Below are 26518 nucleotides of genomic sequence, written 5' to 3' on the forward strand. Positions count from 1 at the left end.
TGATCCAGGGATACCCATTTTGCTTCCATGTCTAAGGAAACCTATGTATAACCATTTTTAGTCCAACAACTTAATCACCACAGCCACACTGGCTCCCTTATTTTAATTTCCAACAGAAAAAACCTGTAGTTAGTTACATAGTTAAATCTTGTATCTAATGCGCATGTTTCTTATATATGCCTTTAAAACACACCCAATTATCCATTGCATTTATTAGATCATTTTATTTAAATTCTTCATGCAAAAACACAAACTTTGAGATATATGTGGCTAGGATAAATCTATCAAAGTTACAATTACATTGGTTTTTACTTGTTTCTAAAACAAAAATTCTATCATTTCTCTGCATAATGCTCATATCCATATGGCCTCGGTTTCATCTATTTATTATCTATCCTGCTGATATGTGTAGAAGTTTTGGAAAATACCAAAAAACTGTATAAAAAATATGCAGCTCAGCTGAATTTGTTTTTCTGACTAGTAGTTAAGCCAGCTTTGAAAAATATGTGTTACAGTGTTGGTTATTTCATTCCTCAAAATTTATCAAGCAAAAGTTAGCAAGCATAGACATAAACCTATTAAAAAGATATATAAAAGAGAGCATAGTTCATTTTCCTCTGAAAATATAAATATAAAGAGGAATCTAAACTAAGATAGTTCTCTCTGCAGGATATCTTAAAGTATCCAAGTGAAAAATCTAATTATTCAAGTTATTGCATGCTTATGGAAGCATTTTCTTACATTAAAACTGAAATTTGAGTGAAAAATGCTTAAATGTTGAAAATTTTCATTTTTTTATATATATGTATGCAGACTCTTCTTTGTATTATAGCTGATGAAAGCACCAGTTGGTTCATGTGGTTTGGAGAATTGGCAGCCTATTTACACAGTAAAAGAAAATACCAAATTAATCGACTTAGATATGTTCAGAGATCACTGCGTAATCTTTCTAAAACTCGGTGGTGAGCTCTATTTGGATATTATTTCTCTTGTATCAAATACAGTTGAAAATGTTAAGGTAAATATTTAAATTACTACATGTATTGCTTTTAATAATAATAATTTTCAGAATGAATTCTTTTATTAATTTCAGAGTAAGGTAAATTGTGTTTATCCAAAGATTTTCAGAGAAGAAGAATTTTAATAAATAATAAATAAATTGTGTCCTTTACACACGCTGCTTATTAGAGGCCACTGGTTCATAGAATAAGGCAGTTAGCCTACATTGCATTTCTAAATATTAAATATCTAACTTCTGAAATTAGAACTGTCATAACCTTCAACACAGGAGACTTTGGGAAATAACCTGTTGGTATATTACAGGTCAAACTTACATCGTCATGGCGATGTTACGTAATGTATCAGGACTTTTTTCCCCTTCGCTAAACCAGGAGTGGGCATGGCCAGCACGTGACGCATCCAGCCCAGGGGCTGGGAATTTGTCAGCCCTGGTGTATTGAATGGGGTGTAGTCATTATAGACTGAAGATATTTGTGCCATTAACATGGTTATTATTTTCTTCATGCTTTTCCTAGCTTGGATTATATACCCAACTACCATTAGACTGCCAACCTCATGATCAGTGAATAGCAATGAAGATTACAAGCATGCTTTGAGGGTAGTTATTATTTAGTTTCTCCAGTTATTGTTTGTCAGAATATTTTGCTACTTCAGCAAAAAAAACACCTCACTTTACCTTAGCACCAGTCCTAAAGAATAGCTTCTCTGCAAAATAGGATTATAGCTTCTCTGGTTCCTTCGACTCTGATGTGGTGATGGAATTAAAACATATCCAAATCAAATTCATAACATTTTCTTTTGGTTCGTTCCTGCTTGCTGAAACAGAGCAAGCAAATTGTGACTTGCAACTTTGACTACTTAGTTAACAGACCTATTTCTCAATTATCATTTTGAGAAATTAATCTTACCCAATACTTACCAAATTTTATAGCAAAAATAAAATAAATAATGATACATTATGCATACATTAAACATAAGATGAAACCTTGGTGGACTTTGATTTATAAAAAATTTACACATTAAATTGTAGAAGTTTTGCATACAATTATAGACAAATCATGAATAAAAACCATTTTAATTAACAAAGAATTTTGATAACATCTGGATCAGTTAAGATCCATTATATTTCTTTGTCTAGAGCATCAACTTACATAGCCAGGTTTTCTATAACTTTAAAAATCCAAGGACTCCTTTGAAAACATAGGTTAATTCCTGCCTTACTGTTTAGTTATCTGCAAATATTTTAAATTTCACTTAGCATGATTGCAATAAGATGGTAAGCTTATACACTCTCTACTTTGCTAATTGTAGCAGTCAAGTTAAATATAGTGCCCATTTTATAAGGGTTTTTTAGACTTTTTAGATTGATCCTCTTCAGGTTTTAATCAATTATACAGAGTGCAGTTTTTCTGTGTAAAGCTTTTTGACTCTGACTGCCTCAATTTCCAAAAGCCTTTATCAACCCAGTAACCAGAACTTCTTAAAAGAAAGTAAGCAGTGGGTAAGAGACCCTGCTGCTCTCAGAGAATGAATCTTGATTCCTTTCATTTCTAGGAGTGTTAAGTCTTAAAACATAATAGCCCTGAGTTTCCGAATGTAGCTGTGCCAAAAAAATAATTTTGTTCTTCACAATGGCTAACGCTGGGAATAGAGTCAGAGGCAAGGATTGTAAGTGGCTGAGCACCCCAAAGCCAATGCAAGACCTCAGGGCAATAACAGACACTGACTTGGCTGGGTTTCAAGTTGGATAGAGTGAAAGAGCAGACAGAGGGGCAGAAAGAAAGATTTTTAAAACTTTTCTGATAACATAGAAGAGTGCATAGAGGAGAAATCTTGTAAGAGATAAATCATGCATTTTAATTATGTGTTTTAGTGACATTGCCTAATATTTTGCCACCTGTGCTTATTTCAAAATATATTTCTTTTCATTTTCATTATTTATTGTCATTAATCAGCTTTTAGGGAAAGTAATTAAATTGTTGTGCTTATTATAGTGAGGTCCTGCTACCAATCCAGCTTTTTTACTGGGGCAAATGAAGCACCTCTTAGCCAGTAAGAAATTCAAATTCTATTATCAAACTGGAAACTACAGTGTATAGTTCAACAGGAAAAGAAATCAAAAGACTGGGGAATATTAATAATTTCTGTTGTTTTCTAGCTACCTGCTTGGGCCTGTTCACTAGAATTGGAACCTAATTCTGACTATACTGCCAACACTTGCTATTTTTGGCTCATGTCTCCTCTTCAGTCTCCAGTTCGTTTTGCATATTCATTGATGGAAAAGAGCCTTATTGAATTTACTGAGCAAGAAGTACCAATTACAGCAAATTGCAAAACTGTACGTCTAGAAGCTAAGAGCAAGGTAAGCTCTTGTCTTCTTAGCCTCTTGTAAACAGGACTTGGAAAGAATATTTTTTTTAAAAAAAATCCCTAATCAGTATAGCTGTTGCTGTTTCTCTGCTGTCTGAAGGGTTGACATTTCTTTTTGTAAGAAACACGAAGGCAAAGTTGTTATGCTTTTTCCTAATAAGCCTGGCTTGAAATGAAGTGGTCTTATTTTCCTTGCTGTCAGGAGAAAAAGCAAGTGTTAACATAAAACATACAAATGTTAAATCTATACGATAATAATCTCACAGGTGAGGCACAAGTTTTCATGAAATAAGAAATTAATGGTGTAACCTGTTGTATTTTTCAGTCATATAGCAGAGAACTCCTAACAGACATTTAAGTTTTTATGTTTGTTGCTACATTCAGTGTGAAGTATGTAAAGATGTTCAGATCACAATGCAGAAGGTGCAGGAGGAATGGGCTGTTTTCATGTTTTATACACTTCTCATGAGTTGTATTTAATGAGCTTTATGCTCTATATTGGTAAACAAATCCTGAAGCAACCCCAACTTTCTTTTTTATTTTCTGAGAGTTTTGTACAAAATGTCAAAGAATGCTAGGATAAATAAAACATGTTAAATACACAGACTGAACTTTTCTTTTGATTTTATAATTTGCAAATTCCTAAATATGCTTTGTTCTGAAATGTTCCCTCATTTGCAGGATGAAACTTGGGTACCAATTACAGTTTTTTATAAAAACCATTCTACATCACTGAACAAGATGCCACTTCTGGTTCATGTATATGGAGCTTATGGAATAGATTTAAACATGACATTTAAAGCAGAGAATCTAATGTTAATCAAGGATGGGTGGATATTAGCTTTTTGTCATGTAAGGTAAGTCTGTAATATTATAAAACTTTTTTGCTTGTTCTTAATATTTCACTGTTAATATGTTTGTGCCTGATGCTTTTACTGCTTAAAGTTTTAGCTCTCTCCTTCAGCCACAACACGTTTATTCCATTCACAATTTTTTCCATAAATAACTATTTTTGCCTATGTTGCCGGTTATTTGTAATATACATTATTGCTGATAATTATTTGCTAATAATGTTACGTTCTTTGTATTAATTCTAACTTCATCACAACACAGCTTAGTTCTATGGTTTAGTACCATGTTTAAAAGTTTTTGGATACTTGTCATTCAATTCTTTGCATAAATCTTTAATTTCTAAGAAATAATCTAACATACATTCACAGGAATAATTTATATTCAGCTAAGCACAGAAATTGTAAATTAATATGTTTGCTATCCTTTAAATACTATTTAAATACAATAGTATAACAAGTAAATTCTATTTTTACCTACTCTACTTTTTACTGAGGAAAATTATACTGTCCCTGTAGTTAGTACCCCATAGTAAACTTTCAGCTATTTTGCATGATTCTAAATGATTCAACTGAAGGAGAATAAAGCCAAAGCAAATGTTATCCACATGTATTTTAAAATTTAAAAACTACATAATGTTTTACCAAAACATTTTCATATTAGCGTGCTTAGAATATTTCAGAATGCCTAATTCTTATTCAGTTTAAAAGAAATACTAGAATGTAATAATTTAAATGTATTAAAATAAGATTATCTATGCCCTGTCCTAAAACAGTACTTTGAAATTTAAATAGTTTATTTAAATAAAATTATGCATGTGTTTTTAAAATAATGAATTTATTCCACTCCTTTAATTACTTCTATTCAAATGTTTCTAGTGATTTACTCTTTTATAACTGATCATGTATATCCCCAAAAATATATCAGCACCTATATCAGCATCCAGCTTGGAAAAATCCCAAAACATGATCTGTTAATATTGCAGTCACAAAGTTATGTATAGAAAACCCAATAAGCATAAGAAAATTCCACTGAGAAAAAGGGGGAAAGCTGAATAGAATTCCAACTGGCGCATTTACATCTCTGGTTCTACTTAATATCTAATAGTTGTTCATGTTTTTCAGGCTCTTTTGAGTTTGTGCATTACTTAAACAATGGCAACCAGCCTACCGTCCACTTGTATACTGCACAAACCAGAAAGAGGGCTGAGAAAATACCTACAAACCGGTGGTATTCTACCGGTTCAGCTGGTTCAGGCAAACCGGTAGTAAAAAATGTTACTATTTGGCCGAACCAGAAGTAAAAAAACAGCTACTGGTTTGGATGAACCGGCATTTCTTTTTTTTTTTCCCTCCCAACCATCAGCTGTTTCGATGATCCGCTGTGCCGTAATCCCCCTCGCTGTCTTATTGCTTCACCCAGGAGGCTTCCCTGAGGCCCAGGAGGCCAAAAAAAGGGAGCGTGGTGGTGGTGGGGTGTTGCTGTAAAAAAAGCCACACCCACCCAGTCACATGACCATGCTCACCTAGCCACACCTAGTCATGCCCACAGAACTGGTAGTAAAAATATTTGCATCCCACCCCTGCTACAAACTCCTCACATCCCGGACATAAACTATTTCAATTTCTTCCGTCAGGATGCCACTATGGGGTATGCATACCAAAACAACTAGACACATGTCATCGCTCTGCTAAACACCTAATTCCCACCACACTGTCTTATGCCTAAAAATATTTACCCATGTAGTAGGGCTGAATTGCTGTTACCTTTCTCATTTTCTCATCTTTCCTACTACCTTCTCCTATTGGTATCTTATGATATATCACTTGTTGTTTCTATCTTATGATTTATTATTGTATCGTATGATTTATGATCTACGACTTATCACTTCATTGTTTATATGTACACTGAGAGCTTATGCACCAGAGACAAATTCCTGGTGAGTCCAGTCACACTTGGCCAATAAAGAATATTCTGTTCAATAAAGAATATTCTACTTGCTTAGTATACTTCTTTCTGTAATTCGTTTATCAAAAAAAAAGAGCAGTATGATGAGTTGGTCTGCAAGAATGTATGTTCTCCACCATCAGCAATATGTTGAGAATCGCAAGATCCATGGCTTTTTTGGTACTGATACCAAGGGACATAATTTCTTATCCAAGAGGAAAATCAAAAACAGTCACTGTGTTGTCCTTCATTTGCAGAAACAAAGAGTGACCGGTGCCACATTCAAACCAACCTGATTATTATTTCTTTAGTTTAATGTTTATACAATATTAACCCTTAAAACAGGCATTTCTGATCAAATCATATATGTATTTAATATTCTTGGATAAATATTAAGATGGGAATAAAATGTCTCAGGTTTTTTGTTGTTATTACTCTTATTTTAATTGCCAGGGGTGGAGGAGAATTGGGCTTGACATGGCATAAAGATGGTTGTATGATGAAGAAACACAATGGTATCCAAGACCTTCAGGCCTGCATCGAGTTGTTGCATGAACTTGGATATTCTCAGCCTATGCAAACAGCCTTAATGAGCATGAGCGCTGGAGGAGTTCTTGCAGGTGCCCTCTGCAATGTTGCACCTCATCTTATCAGAGCTGTGGCTTTACAGGTAAGATAACTAGTATTTGATTTAAGTCCGCTATATTGCTTTTTCCAAAAACTTTTTTCAATAAACTATTGCCCATCCACAGTAAAGTATAAATCCTAGTGATAACAGAACAATTTCTGATATCGGGACTAACTTTAAGAATGTCTCTTCTGTGGTTTTAAATGACAGATCAGCCATACCAAGGTAGAGGAACCCTCAAGTACATGTGTCTAATGCTGTTTAAAATTTAACTTGAATTCTATCTGAAAAGTAATTGGAAATCTCTGCAGGTTGTTCATTATAGACATAATATTGTATCAAAATATCCATTATAACATAGTGGTCTAGTCTTTTCCAATCTAGATGCTGTTATTATTATTACTACTACTACTAATTATTACTGCTGCTATTATTGTTTGTCGCACAGTCAGCTGAATGTTCAGACTGGGTTTGGCATTTTTATCTCTCTATCGAGTCCTTTCCAAGGACCTGGGATAGGCAGATATGGATGTTTGATGGTATTGCAGATATAGTCTGTATGGATGCCTTACTCAGAACAGGATGGAAGCTATTCCAAGAAAAGCCACCTTTTTGCAATTGACTGATAGTGAATTTGTCAATGCTTGATGGTGTTCAAGTGATGCTCCAGTTGTTTTGGGGTTGTACCCAAGGCACCTATTACTATTGGGACAAACTATTTCAGACAAACAGAAGTACTTAAAGTGATGATGTAACGAAGTGTCAGGCTTTGGTGATTAGGATTTGGTTGTAAATCACAGTCCCTGAAATTATATATTTTAATTAGTCTGCCATTTTCAGATTTGGTTGAAGTATATCAGCCATGGTGTGACTGAGCTTGATAAAAATGTTGTTTACTAGAATCAAAACACCATACAATTGATTACTGTCTATCAGTGTGAAGTTATACATTATATATTTGTATGTGTGCGAACACACACACACATATAGTATATGAAACAAAACAAAGTTTAGGTTTTGCCTTCTAGTAGTATCCTATGCGTGTTTGGCTCAGTAGGTAACAAGATGGATTGCATTAGCTTTCTTCTGAAGCTAATACTTTCTATATAATCTATTACAATTGCCCATTTCTTTCATGGTTATATCCAGAAAAAGGACCAGCTTGACATTTGACATTGACAGGTTTGACATTCTCTATCACCTACTGAGGCTCTTGCCATTATGAAGTGGTGGCCTGCTAAACCATCTGCCCCTGCTGTTTTCCTCCTCTTGTTTCATTCTATTAAGCCCTGAGCAATTTGGCAATGATAAGGAGCAAACTGGGCATGGAAGTAACAGGAAGACAAATCATTAGCAGAAATAGTGAAGGAAGTTGTCCAAGAGCCCTTAACCTCTAGAATTGGCAGTATTGTGCTTAACCAGATTTTTCAAGGAGAAAATAGCTCCTTCAAATTTGAGGAAATAAAGAATCAGAGTGGCAAATTACAATACTAAAGGATCAAGCTGATAGAAGAAGTGTAGCAATGCCGGTCTAGAATTAGCAGAATCATCTGTAGTTGAATCAGTTCTTGAATCAGCACAGTTGAACATTACTGTAAGTCAGGAATAAAAGTAAATTTGTATATCTGCAATAACCAAATATGGTCTGTTTAATTTTCGCTTATCAGGTATTCTGTACACACTATGTTCTTAAACTATAACTTACAGTTTAGCATATTATGCAGATGTTTTACTCATGGTTAAACATTTTGGCTTAGCATGATACATCACTCTAGTCTTTATGTATGATTAAAGAAGTTGCATTTTTCCTTATATCTTTAACCACTAATATTTCAAAGTTTTACTTTTAACTTCTCACAAATTAAATATACTAAAAAAAACACCAGGCTAATCTCTGGTATATGCTTCATTCATGTAAAACCTATATAAGAAAAAAATGTGTTTATTTTCTTTATAGGCACCTTTTCTGGATATTTTAAATACAATGCTGGATCCTTATCTCCCCTTAACTATTGAGGAACAAGAGGAATGGGGAGATCCAGTGGGAGATCAGTCCTGCAAAGAATATATTAAAAGTTATTGTCCATACCAAAATATTAAACCACAGGTAGTATTTCATTTTGTGCTGATTAAATATTATCGTGTTGTACATAACTAAAACCTTAAATTTAGAGAATTGTTTAGACAATTTAGTGAAATCCACTCAAAATGAAGAGAAACTAAAAGTAAGCATAATGAAGCCTGTAAATTATACTTCTAGAATTCAGATTTCAATAAGCAATAATAAGTAGGATTCAATGGCAGGAGTAACTAATGGGAAAGTAACTCAGCTGGGGTGGAAGTTCTTAAAAGGAGAAGATAGTAAAGGCACAGTTACAAACAGTTTCAGTGGCGGGGAGACGGAAATGGAGGAGAGAAGAAGCCAATGTAGGCTTAAAAATATCAGTTATGGATCTTCCACTCTTCAGTATTTTGATTAATTATTTATATGAAGAGGAAAGGTAGTCAAGTTTGCCAGTGATACAGAATTAAGCAGAATACCTAAAACCCTAAAAAATAGAAACAAAATTCCAAATAGTCTGGAGAGATCTGAGAGACATGCAGAATTTAATCAATAAATTAAATGATAGAATAAAATTTAATAGAAACAAATGGAAAATTTATCACTCATAAAAAAGAAATGACTTGTATAGGTACAGGTACAGGATAGCTGGTTTGATAATCCTATCTGGATCGCTATCGCCAAAGTGTGATGGCCTATATTGCTGCAGTCAAGACTACAATCTAATCAATAGGAATAGAGATGACAATGAAGACAAAACTGATAGAAGGGGATTTAAGGGGGATATATAACTCTTAAGTAAACAGGTAACTTTCCCATATCAATTGTGAATAGGTATGGCTGCACCATAAGCTTAACACTGTCTTGCTTTTCCCTCAGATAACCGACTCGCTTGGTTATCTGTTTCCAAATGAGGAAACAGTAGCTTCAGTAGCAGGTAGGACAGAGTTAAAATCAGAGCCAAAGTTTTATTTCAAGTTCTTTCTAGTCTCAGATAAAGAGTTTATGGAGGACTTTCAACAGAAGACAAGTGCAACTGTTTATCAAGTCAGAGATTAGATCTTCTCAAAATTGTCAGCTAAGGCTACAGTCTGGATAGACTTTTCACCCATATAATTAACTCTGTTAAATGCTTTTTTTCTGCTGACATGGTAAAGCAATTTCCACCAAGTTAAAAATTAATGCCTGCACAGATTGGTATCAATAATTCCATCCTGCTAATTCAGACATTTCCTTTCCTGCTCTCACTTTTTTTTTCTTTTTAGAATTACCCTTCTCTTTTTATCACAGTTTCTGAAAAGGATCAACGAGTTCCCGTGGTAGGATTGTTAAAATACATCAATAAACTTAGAAAAGCTGTACAAGATCATGCCGAAAGCAGCAATTCAGATGATAAAGGTAGCACTAAGAATTTCTAGATCACATTGGGGGTATGGTTAATGAAACAATTGCAAATGTTTGCCCAATCCACCAGAAAGAAGCATATGGAAGCAGTCATGATAAGTATGTTTTCCATAAAACGGAGAGTGCAATTTAGGAGCAAGAACAAAACTTCAGCATTGTTCCCTTCATTCAAAACTTGGAAAAAAATGTATTGGCCTCCTAGCAGATAATTTGGGTTAAGAAACCAGATTAATTTTAGCAAACCTTTCATGGAATGGAGCAAAGAAGGATTACAAATATTCATATTTATCATATTTATCATATTCACATATATAAATATGATAAATATTTATCAAATTAGGATCGTGATGCTGAGTTAGACCAATTAGTCTTTTATGTAAGTGGCCCTTGTTTTTAGATTGAACTTTTCAGCTTATTTCATCCTTTTGGAACAGGGATTGCATGTATACATACATATCCTGATATGTTGACATATATTGATTATATTGGAAAATATAGTATGTGTTACATGCAATAAATTAACATTTATTACAACAAAATATAGCAGTTGTAACATCCAGAAATTAATCTGCTTACAGAGGAAATTGTTCACAAATAGATAAAGTAATCAAATTATTAATTTTAAATATTTCTCAATATATGAACAGTTTTTCAGTATTAAAGCAAATATCCCATTTAATCATTCATGTAGTTTGCAAATATATTTAGCATTCCATTGTTTTTCCCAGACTGATGTGCAACTTTAATTCAAAATCGAAAAATAGATATAAACAGATAGATATATAGAACCTCTATTAATCCCTCAGCTAATATCTGACTTCAAATGATTCATCAAGAAAATTGTGTATTCTGTATGTGCATTTGTTCAAAAAGAGGAGAGAATTTGTAGCCAGCATATAGTAACCATTAGTATGTGCTCATGATTATGCTCCAATACTGGAAGTTTTTAAGAAGTGATTGGATAGCATTTGTCTGAAGTGGTGTAGGGTTTCCTGCCTAAGCAGGGGGTTGGACTAGAAGACCTCCAAGGTCCCTTCCAACTCTGTTATTATATTCTAATTGTAAATGATATGTTTCCACATATGAAACGCTTGAGAATTATTGTAAAAGTAATATTAAAAAATAACTAACTGGAACATATTTCTGTTCAGAAATAAACACCAATCACATTCTTTCCAAGACGAGTATACACAGCAAAATAATTTAACTTATACAAAAAGTTTGTGAGATATTAAAATAGTATAAAAGATGTTTTCCACCTGAATTTTGTTCATGTAATATGGGAACACTGCAGCAGCTTCAACTTCAGTTGATGGTTATAAATCCTTTGTTCAGTGCCTTCATAATTTTGAACGGTTAATAAACAAACATTCAAAGGACTACCTGCAGTAGTTATTGATAAACCTATCCTCTAAATCAGCAGTTGCCAACTGATGGGCCGCGGCCCATTACTGGGCGGTGAGAAAATTTTGGTGGGCCGCAGAGAAATCTCACCCCCAGAGCACCCCCCCAAAGCAATTAATCCAGGCTGCACAGGAACACAAGGCTGCGCAGCCCACATGGTCTGCGGGAACCCTCCCCGCCCACTCACTCTTTACCCAGTAAACTTGCCTGCTAAATTGCTATTTTTCCTTTTTCTGACCATCATCTGTTCTGCTGTGCTGGGAGATTTAGATTAGCTAGGAAGCAGGAAATGGTTGGATTTCTGCTTTTAAGTGCAGCCGAACCTCCCTTAGAACTGAAGGTTCTGTTATTCAGTGCAGATTCCTGGCAAGCAAATTTGAGACTGAGCTAGCCGATGGCAGGCAGATCACTGAATGATTCTGTGAGCAACTCAATTTGCCTGCCTGCTTTGCCTGATTTTGGATAAAAGTTGCTCTTTTTTATTAAAAAAAATCAATATTTACATACATGGTGTGTTGTGTGTTAATTTTGTGAGTTTGCTTGCAAGCAAATTTTATGTGACAGACTGAGCTAGCCAATGGCAAATAGATAGATCTCTGAATGAATCTGTGATTCTGTGAGCAACTCAATCTGCCTGCCTGCTTTGCCTGATTTTGGGTAAAAGTTGCTCTTTTTTATGTAAAAAAATCAATATTTATATAAATATTTATAATATTTACATACAAGCCATGCCCAGCCAGTCACATGACCACCAAGCCACACCCACTAATTAGACCACCCCCACAGAACCAATTAGTGGTCTTGGGATCTAAAATTATGAGTTTGGTGGTCCCTGAGGTCCAAAAGGTTGGTGATTCCTGCTCTAAATCACATTTTTGGCCCCCCAAAATATCTGAAATTCTCTTCTGTTGTGAAAATGAATTGGAATACACAGGTAGAGGGCACTAGTAAATTATTTCCTGTATACCATCAGTCAGTAAATGTTCACAGAGCTTTCGAAGAATATCCAGATGTGCTTTTCAAAAGACGACCAGAGTTTCTTGGGTTTTTTCTTTGAAAATGTTTCACTTCTAATCCAAGAAGCTTCTTCAGTTGTGAAGAAGGATAAAAAGGGAAATATTTTTAAAGAAAAAAACAAGAAAAATCGGTTGCCTTTTGACAACCATGATCTGGATGATTGAGGATCTCCCTAGACACAGAGCAAAATACTTTTCTATCCACGTTACCAATGTGTGTGGTTATTTATGTTTCAGAATAGCATCTTTCCTGTCCTATTAATGTAGATTGCATTTAATATATTTTGGTTTCAGGAGCTCAGATGCCTAATATTATCTTAGATGTTCAACCAGGAGGCAGCCACTGTTCCCCAATGTATGAAGATTCTTTAAAACAGGTAGAGATATCCTTTACAATGGATAGAGTCACCGATTAATATTATAACCTATGAAGATAATTGTTAGTCGTATAGAGGATGTATAGTTCTTTTTTATAAACAGGAACTCTTTCTAGTCATGGAGAAAGGATTCTAGGTTTCACCGATAAAAAAAATTATCTTATCACAACCCACTAAGTGAAATACATGAATACTTTTCAAGTAAACATTGTTTGGAAAATATTACTCTGAATCTAGTGTTGTCAAATTAGTGCCAGGAGCACTAATCATTATCAGGAGAAGGGTTGGGCAGCTGGGATGGAGGAGGAAAGATGCTCCGAGATTAGGCCCATTCATCTTCCTTCTCATTAAACTGTGGGTTGGCTAAGTCATTTTAACTTAGTGATGCTGCATGAGATTCAGGCTCTTGGATCATATTAGAGTGACCAAGGACGATCCTCCCACTAATTGGTTGGTAGTAACAATATACCAGGGCTTCTCTATCAGGAATATCAGATATATCAGGATTGTGCTTTGTACTTTATGTAATGTAAAATCCAGAATCTGTCATTATGGATAGAAAGCATTATGGATAGCTTCTGCATATAAAAACTTCACATTCAGTAGAAAAATTACGCTGTTGAAAAAGAACTGCACTGGTCTATGTTGATTTCTCTCCAACATCAGTCTTCTTTCTTTTCTGAAAAATCTTTTGAGGTGGTTGATGGAATGTCTAGAACAGCAAGGGAAATAATGCTAGGAAATTATATCCAAACTATAACTTACAATCTTTTATAGATTTCAGTATGTAAAAAACACAACTTATGTAAATAATGCATCCTTTTTTTTTTCTTGTTGTGTTTAAATATTTTTAAAGAGTAGATGTGAACTTTTTGCCCGCTATAAAAGACACACACGCTCACATGAAAGTACTTCAACCACAGGCTATGATCGAAAGAAACAAAGCCATTTTGAAAGCATTTTGTGACACCAGCTTCTGCGTTGGCTGCTGTTGTTCTGGTCACAAGCTGTGTTATACTTGACAGTAATGCTCAATTCACAGAAAGCTTTCCTGATATCAGTGAAAAGCCCATTACAGTAGCTGCCATTTTCTAAAGAGAATTCGGCAGGAAGAACTCTGATTACTCTTCAGACTGCAGACAAACCCCCATGATTATCCCCAGCGTTACAGGAGCACGAACAGCACTTCAGGGAGACCATCGATTGGGGTGGAAAGAGCTGCCGAAAATACATCTCTAAAGTGTGCAAAAAGTTATGAGTACAGTGTTTTGTACTAACTATTTTTAATTGTTTTAGGTTGCAACACAACTAGCATTTCTATACAGTGAACTTGGACTTGACAAGCAGGAATGAAGCCAGGCTGGAACTTTTGTCCTTTTTGCAAAGGAGGGGAAAATGATTTGGCTAAATATTCAGAATTACCTGCCCGTGTGATTTCTCTAGAACTTTTAAATTATTTTGGAAACTAAATTTATCCTATGTTTTCGTGAAGAAAAGGCAAGACAATTTTGTTAACCTCAATAAAATTATTGTTTGTTTGAACTTGTCTTCCTTTCCTGATATTGAAATATATGCAAATGGATCATAAGCAATAAGCAGAAAGTAGAAAATACAACCCAATTAAGGGTTTTAAAATCAGCAGTTAAAACTGATCAATTTAAAACAATGCTTAAAATTATTTTCATCATTTACCAAAAAAACAGACAGCGAAGGCTAAGTTCTTTTTAGGAAACTTATTCTAAAATCTGTGATAAACAACTGAAAAAGCCTTTTCTCCACTATTGAGTGAAATACAAGGAACTATTATCTATACCAGAATAGGGTTTGCAGAGAGAAGAAATAAAAACCATCCTTGATCTTATTGCTCTTTGATTTAAAGATCAAATACACACCATGAAATGAACCTGGAAAGAAGCTGACAAGTGCAGGATTGAACTGGTATGTTCCAGTGTTCTCGATTCTTCAAGAATCCTAGCACCTGCAGTCTGAGCCAGTCCAAGTTTGCAAATTGTCCTGAAAGTCAAGTTTAGCTAGAGCATATTATAAAATCCAATGTAGTATGAATATTATATGAGAATTTATTTTTCTGATTTTAAAGTTTAAATTTACCATCATATCTTTATCCCCTCGTTAGATAAGAAAGTAAGTATATGGTACATATTTAATAGAAAAAAGCAATTGCACAAAATGAGAATTGGGGGAACTATGAAAGCCATTTGGAATGGTTCTCAAAAGGCTTACAATTAATAGGAAAGTAATTTTACAAGCAACAATTTTAGCTAAGTACAATAAATAGTACATTGTAACTACTAGAGGGAGTTAATTTTTGCACTTCTTAGATAATTCTAATTCTCCCATTAGAATAGATCAAGCCTATAGAATAGGCTTGATGAATCAGCTGGCATATCTTTTGTAAAGAAGTAACATATAATCATCAACTAATGGGTTTAGATTAAATAATGGCATTTAACAGTACATGTAAAGTAAATTAAAGACACTGGAATAGCATGCCTTTTCTGCAATGAAGCACTTCTCTTTGAAACTGTCCATCATATGGAATGGTTTGCTTGTTCTATATTCCAATATAAGTCCTTCACCTTTTTGTGTTTCAATTGCTTTCATGTTTACAACTTTCCCGGTATTACTAAAAATAGTGCTTAGCTTTATACTAGCTTCTGAAGAGATGCCAGGAACCAAAGATTGTAGATTTGTTACAGTTCCTACTCCAAAATTTAGAACCATCATAAACACTTGATCCAACCCATCAAGTTCTCTTACATAAACAAAGACATTGGTATCGTTCCATATATAACATGTCCATCCCCTGTGAATGGGAAGCTCACTGGATCGAAGGGAATTGAGTTCTCGGTATAAGTTGAGTGTCGAATTTGGGTGATTTTGTTGAATCTGAAATAAAGGAAAATCATCACTTGGCAATTTATTAAATCCTGAAACCTTATTCATTTATCCTATTTATAAACTTCACTGGGTTTTGGGCAGGGTTGTGTGATGGTAAACTATAATCAAACATATGGTATAATTTGACTATAGGTAGTCCTCAATTTACAACAGTTCCTTTAGTGAGCTTTCGAAGTTACAATAGCATTGAAAAAAGTGACTTCTGACCATTTTTCACACTTATGACCATTGCAGCATCCCCATGGTCCTGTGATTTACTTTCAGATGTTTGACAAGTGGTTCATATTCATGATGGTTGCAGTGTCCTGGGATCATGTGATCCCCTCACTTAACATATTTCTCACTTAGCAACATAAATTCTGGGCTAAATTGTGGTCCTAAGTTGAGTTGGGGACTATCTGTATACCTTTCCTGTCCTGTATTTTAATAAACTTTCTACTTTAAAATATAAATTACTTTGGAACACACACTTTTTTGTACCACTGAAAGACATCCTGCAGTGGGATAATGTATTGATTTTTTTTAAAAAAATCCTCCCTACTTTATCTTCTGTTAATTCTCCCCTAAAGTTCCTATATTAATTTTTTTAAACTATACTGTACTGTATTTAAGACATCAGACTATTTTAATGACAAACAAATATATGTAGGTGTTCATATTTTATACTCACTTTCACATTTACATTTTTATAGTCGGGATTTACTGCTATCCATGTAGAACTGCCCTCACTAAAGCCAGCATGAAGGCTCTCATCCCATTGCATTGGACCTTTTTCTAGAAAAAGTGACTAAAAAAGAGAAGGAGCTATTCAGTACTAAATTGAATTCGCATTTATTCATTGTGTGCATTTATATCTGTATAGTTGTATATCAAAGGAGGTTACATGAGTATTAATACATTAAAACAATATAAAACGGGGTAGGTAGGAGAGCCAGCAGCAAAGACTGCCACCATCTGCACTGGAAAACCTCAAAGAGAAATATTGTTTGGAGCCATCTAGGACACATTGTCTTGCCCAAATAGGTATGATAAAGAACAAGGTTACAAAACCCACGGCTGTCACATTTTGACCTTGGTTCCTGCAGTGGTCTCCATACCTCTAGAGATTGAGATGTATTGTGCCTCAAGGAGAGGTAATTCCCATCAAGGAGCAACTAGTCCCTGCAGTTGCCCTGGGAGGGTTTCCTAAGTGTGAGGCAGGCAGTTAGAAGTCCCAACCAGGACCATTTGGGTTGTGAGATTCCCTAGGAGGGAGACACTAAGAGTCAAGGTTCAGGTGCCTCTTAGTTGTCTTTTGCATAGTGGTTAGGAAACTGAAGGTGTGAGGAAGCGTTGAAGGAGGTAAGAAGGAGAGTCCCTGCACATCTATATAGCTGACCTTTTAAAAATTATGACAATTATACTTTGCAATTATACTTTGTGGATGTGGTACATTTTGGGGAGGGAGATGTATCTTGGTGGGAGCAACATCATGTTTGTGACAGGTTGAGAGAAATGTGGCAGTAAGCATTGAGTTACCTATTCCAGAGAAAAGTAAAACTTGTGCCAGTTTCCCCAGGTTTTGCCAACCAAATTATTGGTGACCTTATCCTTACTTGTTGATATAAATGTTAAGTCTCTAATAAGACAGGATTCATCCATGTTTTACCTCTGATATGAAAACTATTATGGGGAAGTAATGACAAAAACAAGATGACAACCTTGACAATAGGAAGAGCTGGTGAATGGATTGGCTTCTTGGAACTTTTCTTTGGATCAGGGAGATGCCTAGGATCACCCACAAGTTTGCTGTCTCAGTCCATCCGTAAAGAAATTATAAAATAATGGATGATCATCAGGCAAAATTCTTCAGGTTCAGCATCTTCAAATGGACACTGGGTTCATCTACCTCTTCCATTAACTACTTTGGGAAGTTGCTTGTTATTGATTTTTGGATGCGTAGAATCTTCTGAAGGACAAATTTCAATTTGCCGGAAAAGTTTCTACTCTTAGTGAAAGACATTTCATGCAAATATAAGGATTAAAAAGAAAAACAATATTTGGAAAACAACAACAGATAAACTAGAATGTTGACTTTGGAAAGTTAAAGGCTAAATTAAAGGGCTAGAACTTCAAAGAATATTTTTGTGGGATGCTTAAAATTTTATAGAAGATTTTGAAATTAACTGTAAGAAACCGAAGTTTCACATTCTTCACCAATCCATTCCAAGGCTGAAGCTGTTTCTGGCTCATCTAATGGTTCAGGGAGGAAAATGAGAGCAGTGGTTCTATTTTGTGGAAGCACTTTGGCACAACAAGGTGGCATTCATTTCAGCATCTTAGGAACAAGAATCCTTCATAGAAATTTAGGACTGAGAATTCCAGATGAATGGCAGCAATGGGAGCAGAACTAGTTGGTAGTTTTGTAGGAGAACATTTTATAAGAGAACAGCAGCCATCTTGGCAGTTTTCTTTTCTCTTCTCCATGGGATCCGGAGCTGGGTTCTCAGGACTGATATGTGTAGATTCCATTGTGGTTGCTGGGAACCAAAGAGAGAAGTTCTGTACTGCAAGGATTTTTGCAATATGATAAGATTGAACAAGGTTAGTCAATTATCCTGATATCAATTGGAAAACTAATTCCGCATCAAGAAATCAAATAAGTTCCTAACCAACCTAGCTGACAACTTTGTTGTCGAAAAGGTAGAGGGTGAAACTAGAGGGACAGCCGTACTGGACTTAATTCTTACAAACAGAGAAGAAGAGGTAAAGGGAGTTGAAACTGCAAGAACCTTGGGTGAGAGTGACCATGTCATACTAGAATTCAACATAACACAAACACAAACAACAGAACATAATGACACCAGAGTCTTGGATTTTAAAAGAGCTGATTTCAAAAAACTCAGAGAGAACTTGGGAAAGATTCCATGGATGAAAATGCTAAAGGGGAAAACAACTCAAGAATCTTGGGAAACTCTAAAAAGTATGATCATAGAAGCCCAGACCAGCACAATACCACTGAGAAAGAAAAACAAGAAATCCAAGAAGAAACCAGCATGGCTGCACAAAGATCTCTCTGGCAAATTGAAAGAAAAAAAGGACAAGTACAAAAAATGGAAAGAAGGACATACAACTAAGGCAGAATATCAGCAGATAGCCAAAATCTGCAAAGACGAAGTCAGGATAGCAAAAACTAGAACACTGGGCTGTATCTAACAAAATGAAATTCAATGTAGAGAAAAGTAAAGTCCAAGAAAAGTAAAAGCAAGAAAAACCAAAAGTACACATATAGACTGGGTGAAACCAGGCTCAATAGCAGTAACTGTGAGAGGGATCTTAGAGTCTTAGTGGACAACCAGCTAAATATGAGCCAGCAGTGTGCAGCAGCAGCAGCCAAAAAAGCTAATGCAATCCTAAGTTGTATTAACAGAGGGATACAGTCAAGATCAAGGGAAGTACTAATACCACTCTATAAAGCCTTAGTAAGACCACACCTAGAGTACTGCATCCAGTTTTGTTCACTACATTATAAAAAAGATGTTGAGACTCTAGAAAAAGTACAGAGAAGAGCAACCAGGATGATTAGGGGACTGGAGGCTAAAACATACAATGAACGGTTGCAGGAACTGGGCTTGGCTAGTCTAGTAAAGAGAAGGACCAGGGGAGACATGATAGAGGTCTTCCAGTATTTGAGGAGCTGCCGCAGGGAGGAAGGGGTCAACCTATTTTCTAAAGCTCCTGTAGGCCAGACAAGGAATAATGGATGGAAACTGAACAAGGAGAGATTTAACCTGGAAATAAGGAGAAACTTTCTGACAGTGAGAACAATCAACCAATGGAACAGCTTGCCCTCGGAAGTTGTGGGAGCGCCATCACTTGAGACTTTCAAGAAGAGATTGGACTGCCATTTGTCAGAAATGGTGTAGGGTCTCCCGCTTGGGTGGGGGATTGGACTAGATGACTTACAAGGTCCCTTCCAACTCTGATTATCTGTTAAATTTGTTAAATCTGTTGTGTACCAACTTTGGGAACTGACATTGGGAAGGGTTCTATCTGCCAGATGTGAGATTCTACTTGCAGTTCAGATGAGACCAGGATGAAGGGAGGAGGGGAGCACTGCAATAGAATGAAGTGGGGTTTGGTAGTGTAGATGATATGGGATGAAGGCTCTGCTCAGGCCCAGGTTCTGAATGGTTTACAGAAGAAATATAACCTGGTTGGCAGCTTTTTTATCCTTCAGCTTGAAGTGGGAGAGTGCTGAGGGGAGGCAATTGGTGAATGGCGGAAAGTGTGGGCATTTCAGTGGTGACATGGGGAGTAATTATGGTAGATGGGCAGCAGCCTTGGTGTTTGAGACAAATCCTATAATAGCCAACCACGTTAGCTGTTGATCATGAAGGATAAAGTCCTGGACATCTGAAGGGCAGAAGACTGAGGAAGGGCCCTTTTCATTACTAGATTTTATCTCCTCTATAACAAGCTTCTCAAGAGACTAAAAAATTGAATTTTAACTCACACTTCCTGAAGTTGCGTCTTCCATCCCTATTTCTTCACCATAATAACTTACAGGTGTTCCAGGAAGGGTTAAAAGAAGCATGTTTATGACATTTATATATTCTTTTCCAATCCGAGAGGATATTCTAGCCGTGTTGGAATCTCCAACCTAAAATTAAATAAGCCATTGTTTCATTCCTAGTATACAAAGCTTGTATTATTTATGGAAATTCACATTATACAAACTATTCATGCAGCAGGTTTAGAATTCATTATCATTTGATGGGCTAAAATTGGCTAGGACCAGCAGTGCCCAATCTCTGCAGCTTGGCAGCCCAGTGGAGGGGAAGAGGGGGGAACTGGGCTATGTAAGCAACAGGTCATCACATATGTGTGCACACAGATCTACCTGTGCAGTTCTACTTGCACAGCCTGGTTGTGAATAGGCCATGGCCTGGTAATGGCCCACAGCCAAGGAATTGGGAACCCCTGTGCTAAACCACAAGTACAACCACTAGCAGATCTATGTCACCTTCTTTTTCTACCATTACATTGGTTTTTTAAAATATTATTATTATTATTATTGTAATTAATAGACAACAACAAAACCATACATTTAGAAGCCTTTCAAGCACAATTCCATCATTGTATTTTTAAGAAAGCAGAGAATAATGCCTTACAATATATGTTTTTTGTAGAATATTTCCACAAGGAACCAATCCAGTAAAATTGAAGTAGACTGTATCATGCTCTTTCTTATCTAAGTTTGTAGCTAATATCAGAATTTTCTGATTTCCAAGAAAGTTTGCATTCTTATAAAAATGATCTGCATGATAAAGTACTTAATAGTTACATTCTCTATGAAAAAAATTATGTTATATTTATATTAAAGTGTTGCTGTGACAAAGGTATTTTTGGTTCCGAATGGTACAATTCACTGTGGCCAACTCACTGCAGGATAACTCACTGCGAGACAATTCAACAATTCATGTTAAGTATTTAAAATAATTTTAAAAATAATTTTATTTTTTGTCATTCACATTTAATGTTGTCCCTCCTTTTTCATCCTTCCTTTAACAATTCTATTCCAGGATCTCTCTTGTCCTGCAGCAAGTTGTTCTGCTGCAAGCTGACTGTGCTGAGTTGTCCAAAACCCCTCTTGGCCATGAGATTTTACTCAATGAGGTTTGGGCCAGTTATTGTCTCTCAGATCACCCTCCTTTACACAGCTGCTTTGGGAATAAAATTACGGAAGATTCTTCTTCCTCATTCACCATATGGAGATCCCACAATTATACAAACAATAAATCTGCAACAACCTGGTTTTTTTTATAGCTTTCCTCTGAAAGGGCTTTTGGTTTATATGTGGTAGGGCATAAATTGGCTCAAAATTACTAAGATGAAAAGTCAGATGATCCTGAATTATCAAAGCTACAAACTACATGCAACCAGTTATTATGACTAAACTGTCTCATTATATTACACAAAGGCATAACATAGAGAACAAGCAAAGAAAGACTGTCTTACACAATATATGTACGGAATATATGATCCCAAACAAATGCGCTCCCAAAAACTGTTAGGCGCAACTCTTGGCATCTCCCCCAAATTCTTGCTGTTGAATTGTTGGTTAGATTTAATGTGATAGAGGCATTGACATGTAATTTGTACATGGGAAAGTGTATCCAGTGCGCACTTTCAAAAATCCTCAAAACCCAAAACTTACCATCCAATTTGGCCATTTTCCTTGTGGCATATTCTTCATCCACAAAGCTATGCTTTCAGAAATATTATTTCCTGAAACTGATTTCAGGTTCTTGAGGTAGAAATTTACAGGAAAATCAGCTTCTTGAATAAAGGATGTCCCATAATACATCATAGCTTCCTCAATGTTATTCTCAATGGCTTCAGTAGCCATAAATCTGCAAAGGAGGAGAGTTTGTGTTCTTATGAAAAGGTGATAAAGTACTTAAATAGTAACACCCTCTCTGCCAAGTACTGATATAATGGCTGAAGTATTGCTCTGACAGACGCACCATGTAAGATGGTGTAAGGTGTAAGATAGTATAAATAGATGAGAAACATTTAAAGGACATTATACAGTGCATGAGAAAAGCCCAACATAATGTTAGCTGAGAAACTCCAGGAATGTCATGCCATAAACAGAAAGCTTTAATTTTACGGTAAGACTGCATTCAAGACAAATTTGTTCATCCTTTCCTGTTATTTTTTTTTCTTTTTCACACATTATCTGTTAGACAATGAAGTTATGGACAAAACTGACTTATTGTTCAATATCCATACATTATTTATTCAATGTTACAGACTTCCAATCATATATGAAATAATAACCTGGGTGCCGGTGGGATAATTTTCATTGAATATTTTCTTACTATATCCCTGCTGCGTGTAGGGATAAAAGCCTTACATACTATTTTTAAAGACCTTCCAGTCCAAATAAGCTGATTTTCCGTGATTTGAAGTTGAGGCTGGGAGTGGTGTAAAGTTGAACTGCTCCCTTCCCATTCTCCTAGAACAGAATCCTTTGGCTTTCAAGCGAGTCTTAAAATACCTCCTCTCCTTCTGAGAAAATAATAGCTTTTCTAAATCAGAATGTTTCTGTACTGGAAAAACTGTGATTCTTTACTCAGAAGTTGCCGTTTATGACACCTGAACCCTTTTGAAGAGAAAATAATTTCGGAGAACTTCAATGAACGTACTTCAATCAGGCACCAACTTTGAGGACAAAGAATGGCCCCCATCCCCAGTCACAGAAAGCTCAAAGCCTTTTTTCAGAAGGCAACTGGACTTCCTTGTTTTTTTCATTTCTCATCCAAGAAGTTCCTTCTGATTGAATGGTGGGGAACGGAAGAATTTATATTCTTTGCAGTCATCTGGTCATTAGCACTCTGAAGGCTGATTGTTAACTGCTAAAGACGAGATGACTGGAAAAAATATAAATCCTTCCGTTCCCCACCATTCAATCAGAACTGAAGAAGTTCCTTGGATGAGAAGCTAAACTTTTTCAAGTAAAAAAAAACCCAAGGAAGTCCAGATGCCTTTTGAAAAGCACCTTTGGGACAGTCATGACCTGGATGATAAAGAATCTTCACACACAGTCAGAGGAAGCAGACAGGACAGCAGCTGCTGCCAGCCTATGCGATGCTGGGTGAAGATCCTGGCAGAAAGCATGTCACCAATGTTGTCACAGATGATGAGCCACATGCCTGTCCCTGCCAGCCCTTTTCCTCCAGCAACAGGCCAAAAGCAGCTGCCATCACTACCTTAATTGCCTTTGGTTCTAACTTCTGAATAAGCACAGGAGGCTTCTTAAGAATTTAGCTTAACTAACACCAAAAAGGAAACAGTTTGGGCAAGTCGCTGATTCCCTAAAGAGACAGAACCCTTAAGTAGAGAACAAAAATCAAATATTTTAACATATTTGTTTTCTTTTTTGTTGCTTTTTGTACTGGAAAAAAACATGGCATTCATCGATTATCCTGCTAAAAACATGTTCTTATTGACTGTGAATTGAAGCTAAAATGAACATCAGCAACGATTTTTGACCTGGCAAAAGTTAAAAATCGGGTAGAACAGTGGTGGGATTCAATTTTTTTTACTACCGGTTCTGTGGGTGTGGCTTGGCGGGTGTGGCAGGGGAAGGATACTATAAAATCTCCTGTCAGAGGTGGTATTTGCCGGTTCTCTGAACTACTCAAAATTTCCGCTATCAGTTTTCCAGAACTGGTCAGAACCTGCTGAATACTACCTCTGGGGTAGAATGAGACTTTGAATGGTAATAAAACATGTTATAAAAATAAATAATGAGATACTAAGTTCAACAGGCATGACCAGCTGGCTGAATATTTATTCATTTAAATGTGTTTTCCTTTCAAAGAAGGTATAATAGGTGTATATTATAGGATTTGAAATAATTGATATATATATATATCAAATATATATATTTGCTGGGTAGGCAGCAAATATGTCACTTAGATTACAATGTAAGCTCTGCTGAAATCAAAGTTTAAAATATCAAATGCTGCTGAGACTATAGAATTTGCTTCCTACAACTTTTGACACACAGACATTTTTGGACTCTAGTTCCCAGTAGCTCCAGTGAGCATGGTAATAGTCAAGAGTTTATGGGAAATGTACTCCAATGCCTGAAAGGCCAAAATTACCAAACAAAGAGACAACCCAGCCCACCTTCTTTGGTTTCCCCAGCACTGCACTTTGCTACTAACATTATCAAGCTATTTGATGGCTATGAAAACTGATTTTCCCACAGTCAACAGCAAACAGCCTGACGCAGGTCTGGCCATTGCCCAAATACAGAGCAGATGGAGACTGTCCCTTCCAACAGAGGGAGGTTTTCTGCTCTGTAACACAAACCAGACAGGAGAGTGGCAGGCAAATTTGAATACCACTTGCAGTATAAATAGAACTCATATTTGATATATAGCAGTCGCTGGTATTCCGTTTTGTTTCTTAGCTTTTCTATAAGAAACAGAAATTCTCACATACTTGTGTGGCTGCTTGTCTGTTCAGTTTGCTTGGGGGGAGATTTCACACTTGGGAACGTTACAGTTTTGAGTAATGCAAGATAAATAAAGTCACACTAATAGATAAAAAACGAATAAGGTTACCTGTATCTACCAGGTTCACTGCTGAACTTATTCATGGTGTGCCGAAAACTGCGGACTATATCATGCAAGCCGACTTGGGTCGTGGTGTAATCATGATACAGTTCAGCATAAGCTGTGATGTTTTCCTGACAAAACAGTGGAATATTGTAATTATTCCTCTTTCAGTTTTAATAGTCTTAAAGAAGTGCTCACAAGGTGGATTTGGCACATACCCCACACTTTTTTTTTCCAATCTCCAAAGCTCAGAGAGTCTTATATTATGAGGGCTTTTAAAACCAAAAGCCCAAATAGACAATTCACTATCAGGGCCACTTGTCTTTTACAGCAGGTTCAGGGAGCATGGGTGGGCCAATGGGGCTATTGTGGGGACTGGTAGGCTAAATATGTGCACGGCAGTGAGGGATTTTGGGGCAGATCAGCGGGGAGTCCAATTGCCTTTTGAAAAAAACCACCTTTGAGACCATCATGACCTGGATGACAGAGTTGATGATTTGCACATTTGTCCCCCAAACACATTCCAGTCACTCTTAATATATTGCAAGTCACCATGTTACATTGACAAAAACCTAACAACTGATAAAGAATTATATAGCACCCAGCAAATTCAAGACAATCTAAGTATATATGCCTTATAGAAAGACAAAGCTGAAAAACTGTTACCGGTGGGAGACTTTTATTCACTTGTGGCTCATCTCTCAGGTGTGTTGCTTCTAAGAGGAATTTAACAGTACTGATGCTAAATCCATCGACTCCTTTGCCAAGCCAAAACTGAATAATATCCTAAATAAAAGGCAAAAGAAGAACGAGCGGTTTTGCTTATTTCCACATTGTCATAATGTCACAAAATATCTCATTCTCTTCTAAACATCCAATGTTGCCATTTTTAGCTTTCTTTCACTTGTGTTCTCGTTCTTTTCTTAGATTTCGAGAACAACCCTCAGTGCTTCTTGGCACATTTTGTACAACATTCTGTATTGGCCACTGTGCTGAGCTGAGACTTAAGAACATCTATTTCACAGGCTTTTTGTCTGCATTTTGAGCCAGTACTGATTCTTGGCAACTTCCTGGACAAGCTTGCGCAGTTTTCATGACAAAATTTTCTTTTTCCTAGGGATGCCTTTTTCCTAGGGATTAGAGAAAGTGATTGGCCTAAAGTCACCCAGCTGGCTTCATGTCTAAGGCAGGACTGGAACTCCCAGTCTCCAAATCGCTTTTAAGTCCTATGCCAAAATGGCTTTTATTTCACTCATTGGTCCTTTCTGATTTTAAACTCTATTCTACTAGAAAAGGACATGTGAAACTAGCTTTCCTGGAGTACACTATTTTAGGTTGCAGGGAAGCAGTTTCTGCTTTTGGAAAATTAGCATCAAAACAGACTCTTTGTAATAGAGAGAGCCCAT

General features: G+C 36.1%; 2 protein-coding genes across 7 annotated transcripts in view; one reads left to right on the forward strand and one right to left on the reverse strand.

Annotated features, from left to right (window-relative positions):
• PREPL (prolyl endopeptidase like) overlaps nucleotides 1–14619 on the forward strand; it is a 29396-nt gene extending 14777 nt beyond the window's left edge. For 3 of the 6 annotated variants that reach the window (XM_087932363.1, XM_087932373.1, XM_087932379.1), the window contains 8 exons: nucleotides 833–1018; nucleotides 3179–3382; nucleotides 4072–4247; nucleotides 6640–6856; nucleotides 8772–8921; nucleotides 10142–10274; nucleotides 12995–13077; nucleotides 14374–14619. In XM_087932363.1, coding sequence (XP_087788489.1) covers nucleotides 833–1018; nucleotides 3179–3382; nucleotides 4072–4247; nucleotides 6640–6856; nucleotides 8772–8921; nucleotides 10142–10274; nucleotides 12995–13077; nucleotides 14374–14430 — 1206 coding nt within the window. In that variant the 3' untranslated portion in view covers nucleotides 14431–14619. Of the gene's footprint in view, nucleotides 1–832; nucleotides 1019–3178; nucleotides 3383–4071; nucleotides 4248–6639; nucleotides 6857–8771; nucleotides 8922–10141; nucleotides 10275–12994; nucleotides 13078–13938 lie in introns of all 6 variants that reach the window. The other 3 variants (XM_087932386.1, XM_087932368.1, XR_015743434.1) reach the window with 2 other exon arrangements.
• A 609-nt stretch (nucleotides 14620–15228) lies between these two features.
• SLC3A1 (solute carrier family 3 member 1) overlaps nucleotides 15229–26518 on the reverse strand; it is a 29025-nt gene continuing 17735 nt past the window's right edge. The window contains exons 5-10 of the mRNA XM_026695847.2: nucleotides 25779–25898; nucleotides 25119–25243; nucleotides 22196–22391; nucleotides 20492–20638; nucleotides 16667–16783; nucleotides 15229–15984 (exon numbers count right to left, since the gene is read on the reverse strand). Of these exons, the coding sequence (XP_026551632.1) occupies nucleotides 15544–15984; nucleotides 16667–16783; nucleotides 20492–20638; nucleotides 22196–22391; nucleotides 25119–25243; nucleotides 25779–25898 (1146 nt within the window). The 3' untranslated portion in view covers nucleotides 15229–15543. The remainder of the gene's footprint in view (nucleotides 15985–16666; nucleotides 16784–20491; nucleotides 20639–22195; nucleotides 22392–25118; nucleotides 25244–25778; nucleotides 25899–26518) is intronic.

Source organism: Pseudonaja textilis, chromosome 1, assembly GCF_049901715.1.
Source record: "Pseudonaja textilis isolate UNSWEBS1 chromosome 1, rPseTex1.2, whole genome shotgun sequence".
Classification (NCBI taxonomy): domain Eukaryota; kingdom Metazoa; phylum Chordata; class Lepidosauria; order Squamata; family Elapidae; genus Pseudonaja; species Pseudonaja textilis.